The sequence below is a fragment of the Drosophila miranda genome (assembly GCF_003369915.1).
Source record: "Drosophila miranda strain MSH22 chromosome Y unlocalized genomic scaffold, D.miranda_PacBio2.1 Contig_Y2_pilon, whole genome shotgun sequence".
In the NCBI taxonomy this organism is placed as follows: domain Eukaryota; kingdom Metazoa; phylum Arthropoda; class Insecta; order Diptera; family Drosophilidae; genus Drosophila; species Drosophila miranda.
This window is the reverse complement of record NW_022881614.1, coordinates 28645363-28665737: the sequence shown is the minus strand read 5'-3', so window position 1 is coordinate 28665737 and position 20375 is coordinate 28645363. Positions and strand designations below refer to the sequence as shown.

Here is a 20375-nt window from a genome sequence, read left to right as displayed (position 1 = left end):
ACCTACTTGGTCCAGTTTTTGTGATAGGATTCAGCCGTTGATAGAAATCAGGTTTATGTATGGCAAAAAGCTATCGCCTGTCTCGCGGTAGAAAGAACCTGTCCGACTCAGTATCTTTGTTTTCTACACGAATTCGTCTCTTAGACAGTGAGATTAGATAGCGAACGAGATTCAGTCTATCTCTTATGTGCATCGAAGCAGAATCATGATCCTTTTATTTAAAAACATTTTGTCATTTCTATTCCTTTGCCTTTATATATAAATTAGTCCGTATTTAGTGTCGTTATTATCTATAAAAGATCGTTGGGTAACAGATTTTGTACGATAATCAAACCCCTAAGCCGTAGTCCCGAGAATTTCGCTCAAATAGAGAATCAGGGAATAATTTGTAGCACGTGCGCCAAGGAAGTTGACTACCTAGCTCAGTTAATTACCACCAGCTGTGGACACCAATTCCACCGAGTCTGTTTTAACCGTAAAGCTGGAGCCAAAAAGATTTGTCCGGTCTGCCACGTTAGCTTGCATGCATCGGCTTTGAATTTAGCTGAGGAGATTGCCGCAGTCCAGACTGCGAGCCAAGACCCCAGCACAACCATGCACCAGACTAGGTCTAAGGGTAGGGCAACCGATCCCAACGCAGACGCCCCAAGCGGGTCAACTGTTAGTGAGACTAACTCGGAAGTACAAATGGAAGCAAATGCCGCTTCGACCAATGCAGGTCTAGACCAGGTTATTGCCGATGCTTTGGCAGCTGCAATGCAGGCTCAAACCAACATATTAGCGCAGACCATAGAAACTGGCCTGCAGAAATTATCGATTCAGCAAACGGCGTCCCGTGAAAGTATTGAAAGTGTTCGTTCACAACCAATCAATACACAAACCATCGACGAAGTAGAACAACAAACGTTTCAGCAACTGTTCGGGGGTAGTTCGGAAGGACAGACAGCCAGAGAGCCACCAACTAGATATAGTCTAGGAGGGACCCCGCCAGTCTCAGAGCTACGAGCTGATAGAATAAGCCAAATCATTTCAAATTGGAAAATACGGTTTTCAGGTCATTCCTTCATTGGCGTGGACGACTTCATTTATAGGGTAAATGCCATGACCAAACAATCCTTAAATGGAAATTTTGAACTGTTAGCCAGATATGCGAGCAACCTGTTTGAGAGCAGTGCCAGTGAATGGTTCTGGCGATACCACAAGAGTGTCCCCCTCATCCGATGGTCCGACCTGTGCGTAGCACTCAAGACTCAATTCAAAGACGGACGTACCGACTTGGATATCCGCTCAGCGATCACGCAGCGGAAACAGAAGCCAAATGAACCGTTTGATTTATTTTATGAAGCAATAGTCGCATTGGCAGACAAACTAGTACAGCCAATGACTGAGCCCTATCTGTTAGAAGCTCTTAAAGCCAATTTAGTTCCAGAAATTCAACACGAAATCTTGTATGTACCCATCAAGAGTATCGCAGAGCTACGTCATATAGTTCGTACTCGCGAGCGATTCTAGCTGAACTTGTCCAAATCTACGACAATTTCGCAGCGTGCTGCGTCTAAACGACATATTAATGAGATGCATCAAACGTTCAGTGAGACGGATGACGATGCTGATGGTGTAGATGATGCAAGTATTGATGCCATGACCCTTAACTGTTGGAATTGTGGGAAGTTAGGTCACCGTTACCAAGAATATACTGGAGAGCGGAGGGTTTTTTGTTATGGGTGTGGGAAAGCTGACACTTACAAGCCCTCTTGTAGAAAATGCAATCCAAAAAACTTGGCAGCTCGTGCACCGTTGATCAGTGCACGCAGACAGATGGTATCGAAAGCCACCAATACGGAGTAACGAGTTCAAAAACAAACTCGCTACCACTTCAACCGGCCATGTCACAAATACCAGACTTACCAACCAGGACAGAGATAGAGAATGGTAGCCAACGCTCCGTACGAATGAAGTTGCGTAGATGTGCGTATAATGTAGCACGAAAGCAAGAACGAAAAGTTTTGTTATCCGCCGTAGTTGGGAATGCGCAGGACATAAGACCGTATGCAAATGTCCAACTATTGGGGAGAACAGTCACTGGTCTTTTGGATACAGGAGCAACAATCAGTTGTATAGGAGGGGAGTTAGCGTTGAAAGTTAGTCATGCGACCGTCAAAACCGTTAATGCATCTGTGCGAACTGCTGATGGTTAGGTTAGGTTAGGTTCAGGCGGTAGCCTGGGGGAGTGATGAAACCCTCCCAAGCTCACTTGGACCTGTAGAAGGTCCGTTGTGGTGCCGCATGAGCGTGTGCCCCTTCCCAGTGCCTAAAAACCGTGGAGAAACAGGCTGTTGCAAATTAAGGTCAGTCCCATCCGGAGGCTTGGATGAATCTGGACAAGGTCCCCGGTTTGATTTCGGACAGGTCCGAAATGTCTGTGAGGAAAGCGGCCCCGAGAATACGAAGACGACCATTTCCAAGGGCCGGGCAGTAGCAGAAGAAGTGGGGGACCGATTCCTCCTCCTCCTCGTCGCGACAACTCCTGCAGAAGTCGTTATGAGGGATTGACAGTCTAGAGGCATGAGTGCCAATCTGCCAGTGTCCCGTAATGGCTCGAGTAACTGCAGAGCACTGTGCTCTGCTGAGCCTATACAGCTCGGCTGAGCGCTTCTTCGATCGATATGGCCATATCAATCTTGAGATTTTACAGGAAATGGTTTGCTGCCATCTCCTATTGGCATTTTGCTCGAACAATTCGTGCGTGAGGAGCCTGCACGTAGCCAGAGGCATCGCTACCTGCTCCCTCTCCATAAGGAGAGGAATTGTAGTACCCTGCCTTGCTAGCTCGTCGGCGGCGGCGTTCCCCTCGATGTCCCTGTGGCCTGGGACCCATATAAGGAAAAGGTCTAACTGATCTGCGATCTCGTGCAGAGACCTGCGGCAGTCATTTACAGTCGCTGAGTTCGACAATATTGAGCCTAGAGCTTTAATAGCTGCTTGGCTGTCCGAGAAAACGCACACTAAGTGCGTGTCTAGAAGTAGTTTGGAGACGATGGAAATGGCCTCCTTGATGGCTAAAACCTCCGCTTGGAACACACTGCAGTGGTCCGGGAGCCTGAAGCAATGACTGATGTTCAGCTCGCTGCAGTAGACTCCGCCTCCCACGCGGCCGACTAACCTTGAGCCATCAGTGTAGAAGTGAACCGCATTTGCGGGTCCTGGTTCGCCCATCTCCCAGTCCTCCCTAAGTGGGATTGATACCTGGAAAGGCGTCGAGAGGTGATCACTAGGGACACAATAATCTGTCCACTCTGGTAATTGCGGGTGTCTCGTCAGGATTCCCGAGTGCCCAACCGCGGGCGCTTTCCACAGTCTGGCTTCTCTCATTCTGAGTGCGGAAAGTGTTGCCACTTTCTTTCCCATAAGATCTATGGGGAGGAGGTCCAGCACAGTATCCAGGGCTTCCCCTGGAGTAGTGATTAGCCCGCCAGTTATGCATAGCTCTGCCATGCGTTGAACTCTGCTGAGTTTATTGAGGCATGTCCTTTTGTCTAAGGCTGGCCACCATACTACCGCTCCATAGAGCATGATCGGTCGTATGATGGTGGCGTAAAGCCACCGAACTATATAGGGGGTCATTCCCCAGCTTAGTCCGATGGCGTTCCTGCAAGTATAGAGGGCTACTGTGGTCTTCTTTACTCTATCCTCTATGCTCAATTTCCAATCGAGCTTTCTATCGAGGATTAGACCAAGATACTTGGCGTTGTTGCTGAAGATTAGCGCTTCCCCACATAGTCTTGTGGGAATCAGTGCCGGAACTTTGTACTTCCTAGTGAAGAACACCAGTTCCGTTTTAGACGGGTTGACGCCTAGACCGCATTTGTCTGCCCATTTTGACATCTTCATGAGAGTGCTTGTCGGGCACTCACACAGCGTCTGCGGGAATTTACCCGAGAATGCTATAGAACCATCGTCCGCATACGCCACCACGCGGCAGCCACCCCCCTCTATCTCCCGCAGCAGTTCGTTCACTGCCACGTTCCATAGGAGGGGCGAGAGGACTCCGCCCTGCGGGGTGCCTCTACTGACAAATCTGGTGGACGTTGACGTCCCCAGTGATGCCTCAACCGACCTGCATTGTAGCATCTGATCGATCAGGCTCACCGTCCGGGAGTCAACCCCCAGGTCCGTCAGTGCACCCGTGATGGCGGTCGGGAGGATGTTATTAAAGGCGCCTTCTATGTCGAGGAAGGCTACCAGGGTGTACTCCTTACAGTTGAGGAACGCTTCTATGATCGATGTGATCGTGTGTAGGGCCGTTTCGGTGGATCTTCCTTTCCGATAGGCATGCTGGGAGTCTGAGAATAGACTAGGCGGAATATTTACCGTGAGATGCATCCCCAAAAGCCGTTCCATCGTCTTCAGAAGGAAGGACGATAGACTTATGGGTCTGAAATCTTTGGGGGCAGTGTGCGAGGGCTTGCCTGCCTTGGGGATGAAGACGACTTTGGTGTGAAGCCAGGTTTCCGGGATATATCCATGGGGGAAGATTCCCTCGTATATCCTTTTGAGCCAATTAGTGGCTTTTTGTCCAGCGTGAATCAGTTGGGCAGGGATGATGCCATCTGGTCCCGCGGATTTGTATGGTTTGAAGCTTTTTATTGCCCAGGAAATGTTCTCCTGGCTTAGCAGGTTCATGATAACACTTGAGGCAACGGAGGGAGCCGCGATGTAGTGTGGTCTGTTTTCATCGCAGCCGGGAAAGTGGGTGTTAAGGAGAAGATTTAGCGACTCATTGCGAGAACTTTGCGCAAGCGCGAGGCTTCCGAGTTATTCTCAATGTCGCTACAGAACTTACGCCATGAGGCGCGTTTGGCTTTCCTCAGTTCTTTATTGTAAACTGACAGACTGGCCTTGTAATCGGCCCAGTTCTGCTCAGCGTTTTCAGCCTTAGCTTTATTGAAGAGTCTTCGGGAGGCTTTCCGGAGTTCCCTCAGTTTCGGATTCCACCATTCAGGTTTCTTCCGGCCTCTGCTCTTGCTAGAGGGGCAGGATTTATCGAGCGCCTCATTGCAGGCGTCGGTAAATAGTTTAACAAGTTGAGTCGTGGCTTCCCTGGAGATCTCCTCCTCAGGTGGAGTCTCAGGGAGAACACGACAGAGGTGGTCTGAGTACCGAGCCCAGTTTGTCCGCCTAGGTTCCGAAATTGAGCTGGTCTCGGTAGTGAAAAAGAGAATACGGTTTCCACGTACCTGTGGTCCGAGAAGGAGTGCTCTTCCAGGACCCTCCAGGATACGATGTTCCCGTGTAACTCATGAGAGGCAAGTGTGAGGTCCAGGACCTCCTTGCGGTTTTTAATAATGAAGGTGGGATCACTCCCCCTATTTAAAAGGACCATCTGAGTGGTCAGTAAATAGTTGAAAAGGTACTCACCCCTTTCGTTGGTGTCAGTGCTTCCCCACTGGCAGTGGTGTGCATTGGCGTCGCACCCTGCGATTAGGCCGGTGTCCTTGGCCTCGCAGTCTGTGATTAGCGCCCTGAGCGCCTGTGGAGGGGGTCTGGTTGGTCGTGACCCATGTACGTGGAGCAGATTCTCAGTGAGCACCCCTGGCCTTCGAGGCTCACTGCTGTTTGGTCTTCATTGCTGAAATTTGGGAGCAAAAATAAGTGCAAATCTCTTTTTGCAAGGATGCAGGTGCGAGTTTTACCTGCGGAGTCAGCTACGTATAGCTTATAGTCAGGAGTCCTCAGACCAGAGACCCTGTTTCCGAGGATCCAGGGCTCCTGAATGAGGACTATGTCGGCTCCACCCTTGGCTAGGTGGAGCAGGAGAGCAGCGCATGCTGCCTTACAATGGTGGAGGTTTATCTGCAGGAGTATCAGTGACATTCCTGAGGTTCACCTCCACCATTGTCCTGTCGTGGTCGCTCTCCGAAGAGTCCAGCTCCTCCGCGACCCCGATGTGCTTGAGATCCCTAGTGAGATCGCTCACGTCTGACACGTAACCATCTAGGATGTCATCCGACACCACTGATGCCACGTCTGACACCGCAGGCTTGATCTCCATACTAGGGATCTCCGGGGGCTCCAGGTCTGGCTCGACCGTCGGTTGCATGCCTTTGGAGTCGGACTTGTACGGTACTACGACTACCTTCTTGTAGCCGTAGTCCACAGCGCCCTCCGTGTCGTGGAGAAGTCTGACCGACTCCTCGTTCAGGACGAGGATGATTTGGCGCCTCTGCCCGTTGCTCTCCTCTACCTTGGCCACCTTCCAATCGGCTGTGGGAAGGTGGGGGTTGCAGACCTGCAGAATCCGGAGAATCTTATCCGGCTCTGCAGGCTTCGCCGAGACCCACGCTCTGGCCCTCGGCTTGCTGGGGATGTCCTCCCACTTCACGACCTCCAGCTGGGCTCCTGGGTAGACCTCCTTGAGCGACGCTACCGCCTTCGCGTAGAGGGCCGCCAAGCGAGCATCTTGGCAGGCGATGGCTTTCACCCTGCCTTGGTGCCACCCGGCGTCCTCACACTTGGGCGGAGGTCCTCCATTCTCCTCCAACTCCTGGAGGAAACGGTCTTGGAGCTCGTTTTCCACGAGGTGCCACTTGTCCCTAGGGATCTGCCCGTTTTTAGAGCCCCTGTCTAGGACTCCAATCAGGGTTTTTCCCCTCGCCACCTCGGCAAACGAGCGGTTGCTCAGTGTCTGCGTCCTCTTGGCATGTTGGACTTGTGTGGCGGTGTCTTCCGCCGAGCGTTGCCGCTTGCTTGGGGCCTTGGCTGTGGCCTTGCCAGCTTTGGCTGGCTGGTAGTCGGGCAGGACTGTCTTGGCCCATCGCCGCGATTCGATTCCCTGGGCAGACGCCAGGAACACCGGGTCGTCGTTGCCCAGGATGAAGGCCGCACGTCTTTTGTCCTGGAACTTGGGCCTATCTTTCGAGGCAGAGGCGACGCCTGCCGGGGTTGTCAAGGGGTTCCCGGTCCCAAGGGGTCCGCCAGCGATTATTTCACTGAGAGTTTTCTTCTCTCCGCCCGACTACAATTAGCCAGCATCCTGGCAGAGACATGACCGTACCAGGACCTGTTTCCAGCCGCCCTCACGGGGAGAGTATAGTCGCACTTCCGCCGGTGTGTACAGTTACGGCGGGTGCCGGTTCGCTCGTGCCCACCTGTATCCTATGACGCGGAGCACATTCGCCTTGGATCCAGGGCAAGCCATGAACCCGAGGCGCCTGTGCCCCGTTCCGAGTCTACAGTTGTGACGAGCCGACCCGACATCCGTTTATCCCCCTGTAGCACCCGACGGCTGACGGCCTACTGCTGATGGAGCTGCGCAGAAAATTGTAGGCAAGATCTCCACTCCCGTGCTGTTTCGAAATGAAACTAAGCCCATAACATTGTATTTAGTACCATCACTCGCTCAAGAATTATACCTTGGCATGGACTTTTGGGCTGCATTTAAATTGTTACCTCCAGGTGTAGTAACCCAGAATGCCAAGCCCGAAGTTGCTGCCTTAGCCAAGGATGACCATATGCATATAAGACTAACGGATTCGCAACAGGCCATGTTGTCAGAGGCTATCCAAAAGTTCCCGTCATTCGCCAAAGAAGGTCTAGGTCGAACCAGCTGGATAAGTCACGATATCGATATAGGGGATGCAAAGCCAATTAAACAGCGGCACTATTCGGTATCTCCTGCCGTCGAAAAGGTCATGTTTGAGGAAGTAGATAGAATGATAGCGCTTGGCGTTATTGAGGAGTCCGATAGTCCATGGTCGTCACCAGTCGTTCTCGTTAGGAAACCTGGAAAGGTGAGAATATGTCTCGATAGCCGTAAGGTCAACGAAGTCACAGTAAAGAGCGCATATCCCATGCCTTTGATCGATGGAATATTAAGCCGACTACCAAAAGCTGAATATATTTCCAGCATCGACCTGAAGGATGCCTATTGGCAGATCCCATTGACTTCAGACGCTCGCGGAAAGACCGCGTTCACCGTCCCGGGGAGACCCCTGTATCAATACACAGTGATGCCATTTGGACTGACCAACGCTCCACAAACCATGTGTAAATTAATGGATAAAGTTATACCCTCTCAGTTACGACATGAATTGTTTGTCTATCTAGATGATTTGCTCGTCGTATCTTCTACTTTCGAAATCCATGTGCGTGTGTTATCCGAGTTAGCATCTCGGCTAAAACAAGCTGGGTTAACAATTAATGTCGAAAAAAGTAAATTTTGTTTGAAGGAAGTAAGATACCTTGGCCATGTCATTGGGGATGGAACTATTAAAACCGTTCCAGAAAAAGTTTCAGCCATTCGGGAATTCCCAACACCTCGTTCAGTAAAACAGGTACGAAGGTTTTTAGGAGTAACTGGCTGGTATCATAAATTCGTTCGAAATTATGCCGGTCTGGCCGCTCCATTGTCGAACACGTTGAAACAGAAACGTAAGTTTGAATGGACGAATGAGGCCCAACTTGCATTTGAAGACCTGAAAAGTAAACTTTGCAGTGCTCCCGTTGTGCATAGTCCAAATTTTCGGATTCCATTCGTTATTCACTGCGATGCGAGTCATACTGGCGTGGGCGGAGTACCTATGCAAAAAGATGTAGAAGGTAACGAGGTTCCGATCGCATATATGTCTAGATTGCTAAATCAATGCCAACGAAATTACTCGGTTACAGAAAAAGAGTGTTTAGCGGCTGTACTGTGTGTTTAAAAGTTTCGCGCCTACATCGAAGGGCATGAATTTGTCATTATTACCGATCATGCTTCGTTAAAATGGCTTATGAGTCAAGCGGATTTGAGCTCTAGACTCGTCAGATGGTCGTTAAAATTACAAGGTTTTGACTTCCAAATTCATCACCGAAAAGGAGTCAACAACAAAGTGCCAGACGCCCGGGTGAGAAAAAGACTTGGTAATAGTTACTACGAACTCGAGGACCTACAAGGACGAATCCTAGGGAAATTCCATGCTAAAGATATAAAACAATGAGGTTTCAGGCGTGGATCACTCTTTTCATTGTATCACTGCCAAGTGTGATCTTGGTAGGGGGGTGTTGTAGTGGCGCCTGTCCAACCAAAAATATCGGATAACCGTCCCACGGTGTCCCCTTCCCTTAGACATGCACTGTTCGGAGCAGAACCCAGCCGATTAGCTGCTTGCCAAATAGCACCTAATTCTTGGCCCTCAGCCGCTTATTTTGTTTGTTACTTATGTCTATGTCACTCATTTGTTTGTTAAAGCTCTGCGCTTGCTTGCCCTGCTAAACGCTCTCTGCCAGCTCGCTCTTCGCTATCTCCGCTTTGCGTCTGCCTACCGACGTCGGCCGAGCGAAGCTGCGCTTAGCGATCGGAGCGGCAATGTAAAGGGCAGGCAAGCCACACTTGCAATTTGGATGTCACGCATTAAAGAACATATCGTAATTTTATTTCTGCGCCGAGTTTTATTTAATTCGAAATAATTAGTCGGCCGATTGGGGATAAAAAACATTATCTCCACATAAAGTTTGGTGACCCCGACGTGATCTCTGAGTTGCAGTGTCAATTAATAATCATTCGCGATCGACATTCGCTAGCCCTAGCAAATTTTCGGCGGTTAAGCACAATTCGGTGCTAAAACACACTTACATACACCTACATACACGCATTGCTGGCTATTAACTTCTCTGTCGCGACAATTCGGTCAGTGCAGTGCGGTAGGCAGTGCAGCGAACTCACTAATACACACAAGCGGAGTACAAAGCGGAATCGGACAGCTCGCACAGCCGCACAGCTAAAGGCATTAGCTGTAATCCCTTTGCTTTCGGTTCCCACGTTTATACGTATACAGGGTGTCTTTTTCGGTCGTGCTGAGTGACTCTTTTAAAACCTCAACATGGCAGCACCTGAGCCTACCAATGTCGCGAACGCAGCAATGCCGAGTGATGTAGATTTCTACAAGCACAAGGCCGAGTCCATCGCGCGCCAACTAAAGGCCATGGATCGCTTTCTCACCAAGGGAGAGCTTGCCGAGTTAGATGAGGCAGAACTTCAAGCTCGCTTAGAGCAGATCGAGCGAATGAATGCGGATTTCGATGCCGCTCAAACGAGCCTTGAAAGGCTGGATTTCCTGCAGTTAGCCCATGATGCCCGGCTGGACTTTTCGAATGTTTATGTCAAGGTTAGGTCCAGGCTGTCGCGGGAGTTGATGGCGGCTCGCACGGTAAATGTTGCCAATTCAACGGCTCGGCATACTCTCGAGGGGAACTCGTCGTTGTTCGCCTATAATAGTATAGGCCGTTCTCGAATGCCCGAGTTGCAGCTTCCGCGATTCGGGGGGAACTACATGGATTGGCCAGAATTCCACTCGATGTTCTCGACAATGGTGCACAAAGACCATCGTATACCAATCATCGAAAAATTCCAATATCTTCGTGGATGTCTAGATGGTGCTGCGCTGGATACGATTCGTTCCTTGGAACTTTCTGAGGAGAATTACGACAAGGCGTTGAATTTGCTAATGTTGCGATTCGATAATAAACTGTTACATTTTCAGGCACACGTCAAGGCTATTTTCGGGTTGCAAGGGGTGGAGAAGGGCTCAGCTATCGGCTTGCGCGCGCTCAGCGACAAAATCAATTCGCACTTGCGTGCACTTCAGACCTTGGCGACCCCGCAGGAGATTTCGGATGGGTTGCTGATATTCATCATAGGCACGAAACTGGACCACAAAACAAAGGAGAAATGGGAAGAGAACTTGCCGACGTCAGGATTGGCTCGGTGGTCAAGCATGGCCTCATTTTTGGAAGCGAGATGTCGGATGCTGGAGAATTTGGGATCAGCCATGGCAACAAGTCCTAGTCAACAGGTGGGAGAAGACAAACCTGTCACCCTTATCACCTCCAGTAACGACCATCCTAACCCCATATGTAACCATTGCAATTCCTCCGAGCATTACATATCTAGATGTCAGGAATTCCTGAATCTCTCTGCGTTTGAACGATACAAAGAAGCAAAGAAGAGCCGCTTGTGTTTGAACTGCCTCAACAAAGGCCATGAATTGCAGAAGTGCAGGTCAGGACTTTGCAGGCATTGCCAGGCCAAACATCACACGCTACTCCACATTCCATCGGGAACTGGTGCTTCATCTTCCTCTTCACCGGCCGAGGAATCGATCCAGCAAGAGGCCGCGACTGTGCTTCTAGCAAGCGGGTGTTCTAGCCCTCCCCCCTCGATCCAGAAATCTCAGCCTAGCCAGAACGTGTTGCTACCTACTGCTCTCGTCCATGTAACAGATCGTTATGGAGCACTTATCCCATGTCGTGCCATTTTGGATTCTGCATCACAGGCAAAATTTGTAACATCTAGACTTGCTGATCAGTTGCAGTTGGATCATCGCTCGTCTTATGTTCACATCTCTGGAATCGGAGATTCCATTCTACCTTCGAGCAAGTCTGTACATATAGTTGTACAATCCCAGGACGCAAGCTATCGAGCTTCCTTCGCTGCAATTGTCACCAACTCAATTACGGAAATGCAGCCTAACTTCGGCGTAGACGCAAAGGATTGGCCAATGCCGAATAATCTAAAACTAGCTGATCCTAATTTCTCCAAGCCCCAACGTATCGATCTGTTGATAGGTTCTGGTTTGTTCTTCGATTTAATGTGCGTCGGACAGATTCGACTATCAGCCCAATTGCCAACATTGCAGGAGACAAAACTTGGTTGGATAGTATCAGGAAGCATTGATAGCTCGGAGAATAAGCGTGCAGCTTTAGCCGCTTTTGAAAATTCCTCGTGCATCTCTATTGACGATTTTCGACCCACAACGCTGGAGTACCAAAACTTAGAGCAGCAATGCAGGAAGCAGCTGCTCGAGTGCCAGGTGCAAGTGGAAAAACTGCGATCGGAGAATTAGGAACTGCAGCGCGAACTTTTCCATATATTAAAAGCCTACATATCCACGCTAAATGAAATTCAACTTTCAACAATTTCTACATTGCCAAATTTCCTGCCATTCTATAATATTAAAGAGGTTCCCGATGATCAAGACGTAGTCACGACAAGCCGCCTTCGTAAAGAAGCGCCGATTGCTGCGTTCGACGATCATCCCAGCGTAGCCGCCAGCTGCGCCCAAGCAAGCATCTTCAAGAGGGCCGTTGGAAAAATAGCGGTTCTGCCCCTTCAGGATGGATCTGTTGAAAGCCTTTGCCTTCCAACGGGGGGTTAATGTTCGGAGCAGAACCCAGCCGATTAGCTGCTTGCCAAATAGCACCTAATTCTTGGCCCTCAGCCGCTTATTTTGTTTGTTACTTATGTCTATGTCACTCATTTGTTTGTTAAAGCTCTGCGCTTGCTTGCCCTGCTAAACGCTCTCTGCCAGCTCGCTCTTCGCTATCTCCGCTTTGCGTCTGCCTACCGACGTCGGCCGAGCGAAGCTGCGCTTAGCGATCGGAGCGGCAATGTAAAGGGCAGGCAAGCCACACTTGCAATTTGGATGTCACGCATTAAAGAACATATCGTAATTTTATTTCTGCGCCGAGTTTTATTTAATTCGAAATAATTAGTCGGCCGATTGGGGATAAAAAACATTATCTCCACATGCACCTTGCACCTTTTGGGCAGTTACGCGCAAGAAAAAAATGACATAAGTTAACAGCGGCTACTGTCAAGGTGTGGTGCCGGGCCCGGCCCCCTCCATATTTGAGGCTTCACCTTGCGCGGTTTCTCTTTCCACTTTTCCCATCTCAACGTTGTCCTCGTCCATTTCATCCGTTGCCCTTAATTTGCTCATTGCTCTGGTAATCATCACCCGCAGACTAACCTTTCCCCAAATCAACAATCAAATTGGCACTTACCAAACAAACCACAATCCAGAAATTTTCACTCGATTTCATCAGCCAACTGCGCACTCAAGCCTCTAGTTGCTGGCCCGCAAGAACTTCGTTGGTTAGAGCGAGATGGCAGTATGTGCACGATCTCGCATACATACATATAAATGTGCGCTTTTTTCAGCTGCCTGACGTGCGCACCCTCGTTGGCCTCCGTGTTCTGCAATGTTTATTATCCACCCACGAGCGAGATGACCGTCTCCTTGTGGGTTCCGTCGCTTCTCCAATGTCCAGTATACTTCAGTGCTTGCACCACGAGTCTCTGCCCGTCTTCATACAAACTCCAAGAACTCTAGCGTCATTGGCTTCCAAGAAGCGAAATAAAAGATGTTGAGTCCAGGAACGTGAGAATTGCGTATAAAACACAATCGCTTATCTTCATATGCAGGTACTTAGGCGTTGGTTGCGTTTTATTTCCTATTTGCAAAAGGAGGTTAATACATTTTATTCTTATATGTAGGTAATCAGGCAGGCTCCGTTTTTCATTTTCTTTTGCGGATTACGTTTTCAGCCAAATCGTTTCGTTTTCGTTTTAAGGTGCTCCAGTTTTCACATATTTTTTTTATCGATATGTTTCTTTTTTCATCGTTTCTGGCAAACAAAAACAGCTGACCTGGCTGCTTTGTAAAAATACAGCGTGATTAAAATGCCTTTTATTTTTTCAATTGCTTGTTTTGAAGCAAAACGATTGCAGAAATTACGTGATCTAAGAAGATCTAGACATCTTAGATGCAACACTTGTGTATTTATCATGTCTGACGAACTGTGAGTAACAGCATGCGTATTGAAAATTAAATTGCTAATGGTAAAGCTTTCAGATTTGTGAAGTCATTTCGGATCGACAAAAAAACTTTCAAAATGATTTTGGAGAAAGTTCAACCCCATTTAGGTGTTACCAGGAAGTTATCTCCCTCTACGCAATTGGCTTCAGTAATGCGATATCTCGCCACTGGCTGCTACCAGTGGGCAGTTGCCAAAGACCACCATATAAACATTGGACGCAGTACATTTGGAAAGATTCTTCACAAACTTATTCCGTTGATGGACAGGCTGTTATGTGTTGAGTTCATTTCGTTGCAGATGAATAATCATCAATTGCAACAATCATATGAATATTTCTATCGAAACTTTAAATTGCCTCGAATTGGTGCCTGTGTGGATGGAACTCACATCAGAATACTAAAGCCTGTACAAAACCACTCCGTGTTCTATAATAGGAAAGGATTTTATAGCATGAATGCCATGGTGGTGTGTAACTACAACATGGAGATAATTGCTATTGATGCCACGCACCCTGGTTCCTGCCATGACTCCATCATTTGGAATCACTCCCCTGCTAGGGAATATTGCCACATATATATTGCTAGTGGCCACATAGCTTGGCCACTTCCTCCTCCAATTCCCCAAGCGATTGCTGAGCGAAGGGCCCTCCACCTGTAGCTCGAGTTTCTGATTTGTTTTTCGCCATCTTCTTGCGGATGTTTGTTTTCCAATCTGCCCAAACCTGAAATTGTAGAATTGAATATAGTAGTGTGCTACCTTTTGTTGTGCAACACATACCTTTTTCCAACCCAATGCGTCCTTGATTGGCAGCCCAACAGCATTGAGAGCGCCGCAAAGCTCTGTCCGGGTTGTCTTTCATAAAACCCACCAGGATTTCATCTTGATTTATGCTTTCCCCTGGATATAAAGAACAAAGCGGTAATTTTAAAATAAAAAATTAATTTGCTGCACTTATGTACATTTTGAAGTCCGAATTAAATTGGGCGGGAAACAGCTGTGCTCACCCAGATGTTCTGTTAAGCGCATATCTACGCACGCTTCGTCTTTTCTCCCCGCTCTTTCTTTGACTCCCAAACTAATGTGACCCTCTTGTCTTTTCATAGTGTGGCCATTTTTCTTCTCTCTTTTTTCTTTATGTAGGGTATCTGTGCCCTTGCTTAAAACTAAGTATATATAAGCTAATTTTTCTCGACAACAATCATGATATTTATATAATTAAATATGCGACACTTCAGTTTACGTTTTAAAAAAGGTTTTATTCTTCACTTAAAATTCAGCGTACATTGATTAGTTATTTCCCCGACGATGACTGAGGTCTGAAGTCTTGAACGGAATTAACTTTGGTTGAATTCTCCGACGGTGTCGCGATTGACGTTTTTCTTGAACAGAAGTGAGTTGGCTTCTTAGATGCAGACTATTTATATTATGATGCTCGGTTTGGGATTCGGATTTGGATTCGGAGGCGTTGGCTTCGACTTCGGCTTCGGAGATGGAGTACGTGACTCGATCGATATGTGGGAAAGGCGGCTTTTGATGAAAGGCTTCCGCTGCGTATGATCGGTGTTGCATTACTTGGGGTGGCTGAGAATAGGGCCTCTGATTGGTCAGCTAGGATGGTGTGATTCTTGAGAATCGATTCGTAATTGATCTCTGAAGAGTGGCGTGATTCTGGTGCGGCTGGATTCTAGTGCGGCTGGATTCTAGGGCGGCATCTATTGTTTTATGTTCAACTTCCAGTTTAGGGTGTTTGTTTACATTGCCTGCAATCGGCTGCGCGTGGTCCATTTCGAGCGTGAGATTGTTTATGAGGGTTCGAAGCTGAGGGTGTCGTATTGTTTATAGTATTGTTGGTGCAGGGTAATAGACATAGACAAGGGTATTCGGAGCATGGACTATAGATATGTCACTCCCCCATTGTTAGATTTAAGCCTGTCCTCAGGCGATTATCCTTGGATATAGTTCGGGTGCGTCTAAAACTGTGCCTGCTGGGGATTCCTCGTCTTCGTCTGAAGGTGTTTCTATGTGCGGGTCGGTTTTAGGCTTATTGCTTTTACTTAGATTAAACAATTTGTAGCTTAATCCTATTATGATTATGACAAATAGTAGTATTAAGCTTAAATGTAATACATTATTTAAACGCGTATTTTCTATTACGATTTCTTTGGTTTGCAAATAAGACAATGGTTTAATTTTTGTTACGTTATTGTTGATGTAGATGCTTTGTGCAAATTCTGGTATGGAGTTGGATATTAAGAATTCGTTTAACTGTACACTGCAATTATGTATTTTTATTAATGCGTTACCTTCTACTTTTATTTCTTGGTTTAGGCAATCTTGGTTTAATATGGTTTTTGGTAATTTCCAAGTTAACAATATGTTGGGTTCTATGAAACTTATTTGAAAGTTTTGGTGTGCTTTGGTGGATGGACATTTTGATTATACTTGTTTGACTATTCCTGAAATACATTCGTCATTTATTTTTCGTTTTGATTCTTTTTCATATACCTCGTTTTCTAGAACGTAATAATTGTTTTGCGTTAGGTCAGTGAGGATGTTATTATCTTCATCTGGATATGGGACAATTTTAAGTATAGGAATATTTCTGATCTCTCGTGGGATGTTGGAAATTATTAGTATTTCGTTAGTGTCTGTTTTCAACCAGGTAGATGTTTTGATATTTAATAATTTCTCTGAATCGATGTGTTTCAGGTAATCCTGCCTCAATAATTTTGGATTAAAGATCCCTAATCTTGTTAGCTGCATGCCTAATTCAATATCCTCTATGTACTCTGTAAAATGTTGAAGGTTAAATATTAATATCTCTAGTTGCTTATTTCTATCATTATCCTTGCTTAATTTATTGACAACTTCTATGCCAGAATTTACTGCTTGGATTACTAAGTTTAATTCGTTAGCTTGAACACTGTGGCTAGCCAGATTGTTTATTTTCCCTTCTAATTCGACTTTATCATCTTGATCTAATGTTCCAAATAGATATTTATATACTGTGCCTACTGCATTTATAAGGCGTCTTTTGTTTCTTTTGGCTATTTTGATGCCGTTGAATTCACGTTGCAATTTCTCGACTAAATATTGAACTTGGACTTCGTTATTAAATTGGGTTGCCTGTTCTAGTCAAATCTGATATGTTTCATCAGTTCTTGTTATATTAATTGTTAGATAATGGTATTCATAATTAATGGGTATGTTAATGGTATTTGTTTTGAATATGAGATATCCATTCCTTGAGTTGATGGGATCTATCTCTATATTCTGTCCGGAAGACTGTAGGACGGTGAACATTAGTAAGATTATAATATTAATCATGTTGTAGCTCCGGATTCCCAGTACTCTCTTCGGGTACTCTACAATTATCGTATTTACTTTTATTAGATTTTTTCTTTCTTTTGAATTTCGTTTTATAGTGGGTGATTTTCCTCCCTCTATTTTTCTCTTCAAAGTGCTTTTCGTCTACCTGCCTAATTTCCCCTGTTCTTTTGAACGGGTTGGTTGTTTTTGTTTTAACTAGGGGTGCATTCTTGAAGCGTGTGTCTACTTCAAAGTCGATTCTATCGTTATTCAAATGATTGATCTTCCTAACTTTATTCAGTTGAGTGTTATAATCTGGTAGTCCGGCGTACAGGAAGATATCAGCTGGGGATCTTTTTGTAGTATTATGAACCGTTTTATGGTTATAAGTGTATAGAATTAACTCGAATTTTGTGAGCTTGTTTTCTATGTTATCCTCACTTGAAATGATTCTTAATTTTTCATTGATCGTTTTATGTAGTCGTTCTACATCAGAAACTCCGTTTTTACTGGTGGTGATTTCGATTTTCACGTTTTCCGCATTCAACCATGCTTGCAATGCTGCGCACATAAAGGCTGAATCTTTGTCGGCTTTAATTCCCTGTGGCTTGCCCTTTTCGTTAAAGACTTTTATGATGGCTCTCTTGGTTTCTAACCAGTCACGACTCTTAACTTCTACAAGGGTAGCGAATTTAGAATATACATCAATGCATGATAGGAATTGTTGATTGCCTACCAAATAGAAATCCATGACATACTTTTCTCTGATATTTTGTATTTCAGGGGTGATTTCGAAGGTTAGATTGGTGTTACGATGCTCAGTTTTAGCAACGTTGCACGTAGTACACTCATTGATAATATTTTGGATTAACTTTTGATAATCGGGGTAGTAGAATTTTCCTTTAAACCAATTAGTGGTCTTTTCGATACCTGGGTGAAGTAGCTCTTTATGGTTCTTCAATATTTGTTCTTTAAATTCGGAGTAGTTGGGAATATTTATGAGTTTGGTACTGGATTTAATCAGTTTAGTGAAGTGATTTGGACTGATTATCTCCAGGAATGCCCTTTGGAACAGTGGGAAGTCTACTTCGTTATGGAAATATAGTGCACTCTTTTTGGTACACACATATTCCTTTATTATATCTTTTGCTAATGATTCTGTCATTTCGGTATATGTGATTTTTATCAGTATCTTGTGGAAATAGTGGGATGTTTCTACCTTATCCTCATTACCTTTAATCAGTTCTATTTGCCTATTATAGTAATTGATTGGTCTCTCTGTAAGTGGAATATAATTTGTATTATCTTCTTGCGCGCTATGGACCGTTGCACAATCACTATTAATGGTTTCCCCGAGTAGGTTTTCGTTAATCTTTACTCTTGATAGCGCATCGGCTACATGGTTCTCCTTTCCGGGTAAATATTTTATTTTGAAGTCAAATTCATTTAATTTGATCTTCCATCGTTGTAGCTTCATATTTGGTTCCTTGAGGTTATTCAACCAAATCAAGGGTTTGTGATCACTTAATATCTCAAACGTTCTACCAAACAGGTATGATCTGAAATACTTAGTTGCCCAAACTATAGCTAGTAATTCCTTTTCTATTGCTGAATAATTGATTTCGTGTTCGTTTAAGGTTCTACTTGCATAGCAGATTGGTTTGTGGTCTTGCGACAACACTGCTCCTAATGCAATGTTACTTGCATCGGTTGCATCGTGAACATTTTGTTGAAATCTGGGAATGCGAGGATAGGGTCTGAGGTGATAAGTACTTTCAATTTTTCGAAGGCCTCGACGTATTTTTCCTCTGTTGGGTCTATGACTGCTCGTTTCTTTAATTTGAGTGTCATAGGTTTTGCTATATTAGCGAAGTTGGGAATGAATTTCCTATAGAATCCACATAAACCTATGAATGATTTTATTTTTGTGGTTGTATTGGGTATTGGGAAGTTTATTATGGCAGATATTTTCTTTGGATTAGGAACTATGCCGTTAGTTGTTACTACATGGCCTAGGAATTCCGTTTCTTTCTTCAGGAATTCACACTTATCCATTTGTAGCTTTAAGTTGGCGTCTCTCAACTTTCCAAATACTCTCCTTAGTGACAACAGGTGTTCTTCCAATGAAGTGGAAAATATAATGATGTCGTCTAAGTATACGAGGCAATCTTTGAAGATTAACTCTTCTAGCAGATTGTTCATACATCTTTGGAAGGTAGCGGGGGCAGTGGTTAGCCCAAAGGGCATACGAGTGAACTCGTGGAGAAAGCTGTTTTTGGGATTGAGCTAGGTTCCATAGGAATTTGATGGAATCCCTTAGCTAAATCGATTGTTGTGAAATATTGGCACGTACCTAGTTTATCTAGTATTTCGTCCATTCTGGGTGTAGGAAATTTATCCTTTATTGTCACCTCGTTTAGACTTCTATAATCTACTACCATACGATATTTCTGCTTTCCTGAAGCATCTATTTTCTTTGGTATCATAGCGATGGGTGCACAATAGGGAGAGTTCGACTTACGAATGATTCCCTGTCTAATCATATCTTTGATTTGTTGTGTCACTTCTTGATCGTGTATTTGAGCATATTTATATGGTCGACGATATACAGGATCTTCGTGATGGGTTTTTATTTCGTGCTTTATAGTACTAGTGAATGTCAAAATGTCACCTTCTTTATACTGCACGTCCTTAAATTCATAGAGAACTTTCTTTAGTTTCTCCTTTTCTTCGTCATTTAAATGTTCCAACCTTAGCTGGTTGCATTCCCTTAATTCATTCTCTAATGCGGAAGCGAAGTATTGCTCTCCTTCAGGAGATGGGTCAAGGCACTTAGGTGTAGATATATCTTCCTTTGAAGATGGCTTAACACCTTTGTGTGCGGTCTTGCCGACGGCAATTGCTTCTCCACTTTGGATGATTGGGTATGACCTTTCTCCTAACGTTACCGTTTCATTTCGGTAATCGATGACGGCTTTGCTGGCCATCAAATATTCTCTGCCTAAGAGTATGTCATAATTTTCAGAAAAATTATGAATATAAAATTTTTGTTTTGTCGGACAGTTTTTGGTTGCATTACGTGTAATGCTCTGAGTCAGACGGACGGGTCCATTGATGGTATGGACGGTGAGGTTGTCGGTATCGACTTTGGAATCTGTATAGTTTGCTTTTATTATATTTATTGAAGATCCCGAGTCCGCGATACCTCTTAATTTTTAATTATTTACGATTATTTCTATATATGGTCTTCCTCGATTTCTTCCGAGGCACTCTGCTGAAAATTTACATCCATTTTCATTTGTCCGCTTTGGCTTTCCCTAGATCGTTTGACTGGCTGATTTGGTGCACTGCTACCTGCCTGTGTCTGATTGATTTGATAGTTTGTGGGATTCTGGACTCTGCCCTGGTTTAAGGAATTTCTAAATTCG

At 45.4% G+C, this 20375-nt stretch overlaps 1 protein-coding gene and 1 long non-coding RNA gene across 3 annotated transcripts; both read right to left on the bottom strand.

The window, feature by feature from the left end:
* Nucleotides 1-12638: 12638 nt before the first annotated feature.
* Nucleotides 12639-14706, bottom strand: LOC117193318. Its single transcript, XR_004474569.1, has 2 exons — nt 14675-14706; nt 12639-13272 (listed from the first exon to the last, which is right to left on the bottom strand). It is a non-coding gene; the product is annotated as an uncharacterized LOC117193318 (long non-coding RNA).
* On the bottom strand, nt 13921-14687 carry LOC117193316. 2 transcript variants are annotated; one of them, XR_004474567.1, is made up of 3 exons: nt 14598-14678; nt 14416-14535; nt 13921-14359 (listed from the first exon to the last, which is right to left on the bottom strand). XR_004474567.1 is itself a non-coding variant. In XM_033398049.1 (3 exons), exons 1-3 carry the CDS (start codon nt 14662-14664, stop codon nt 14181-14183), a joined length of 321 nt encoding a protein of 106 aa, XP_033253940.1. In that variant the 5' UTR covers nt 14665-14687; the 3' UTR covers nt 13921-14180. The 2 variants fall into 2 exon arrangements, 1 of the variants encoding a protein (XP_033253940.1); XM_033398049.1 differs by having other exon boundaries at nt 14643-14687.
* Nucleotides 14707-20375: the final 5669 nt, after the last annotated feature.

Bases quoted from the DNA above. Each gene is read 5' to 3' on its own strand.
- LOC117193316 (XM_033398049.1), bottom strand. From the start codon at position 14,664: ATGCGCTTAACAGAACATCTGG. The intron at 14,536-14,642 runs GTGAGCACAGCT...CTTTATATCCAG, and splicing joins GCGCTTAACAGAACATCTGG to GGGAAAGCATAAATCAAGAT. The intron at 14,360-14,415 runs GTATGTGTTGCA...CTACAATTTCAG, and splicing joins ACGCATTGGGTTGGAAAAAG to GTTTGGGCAGATTGGAAAAC.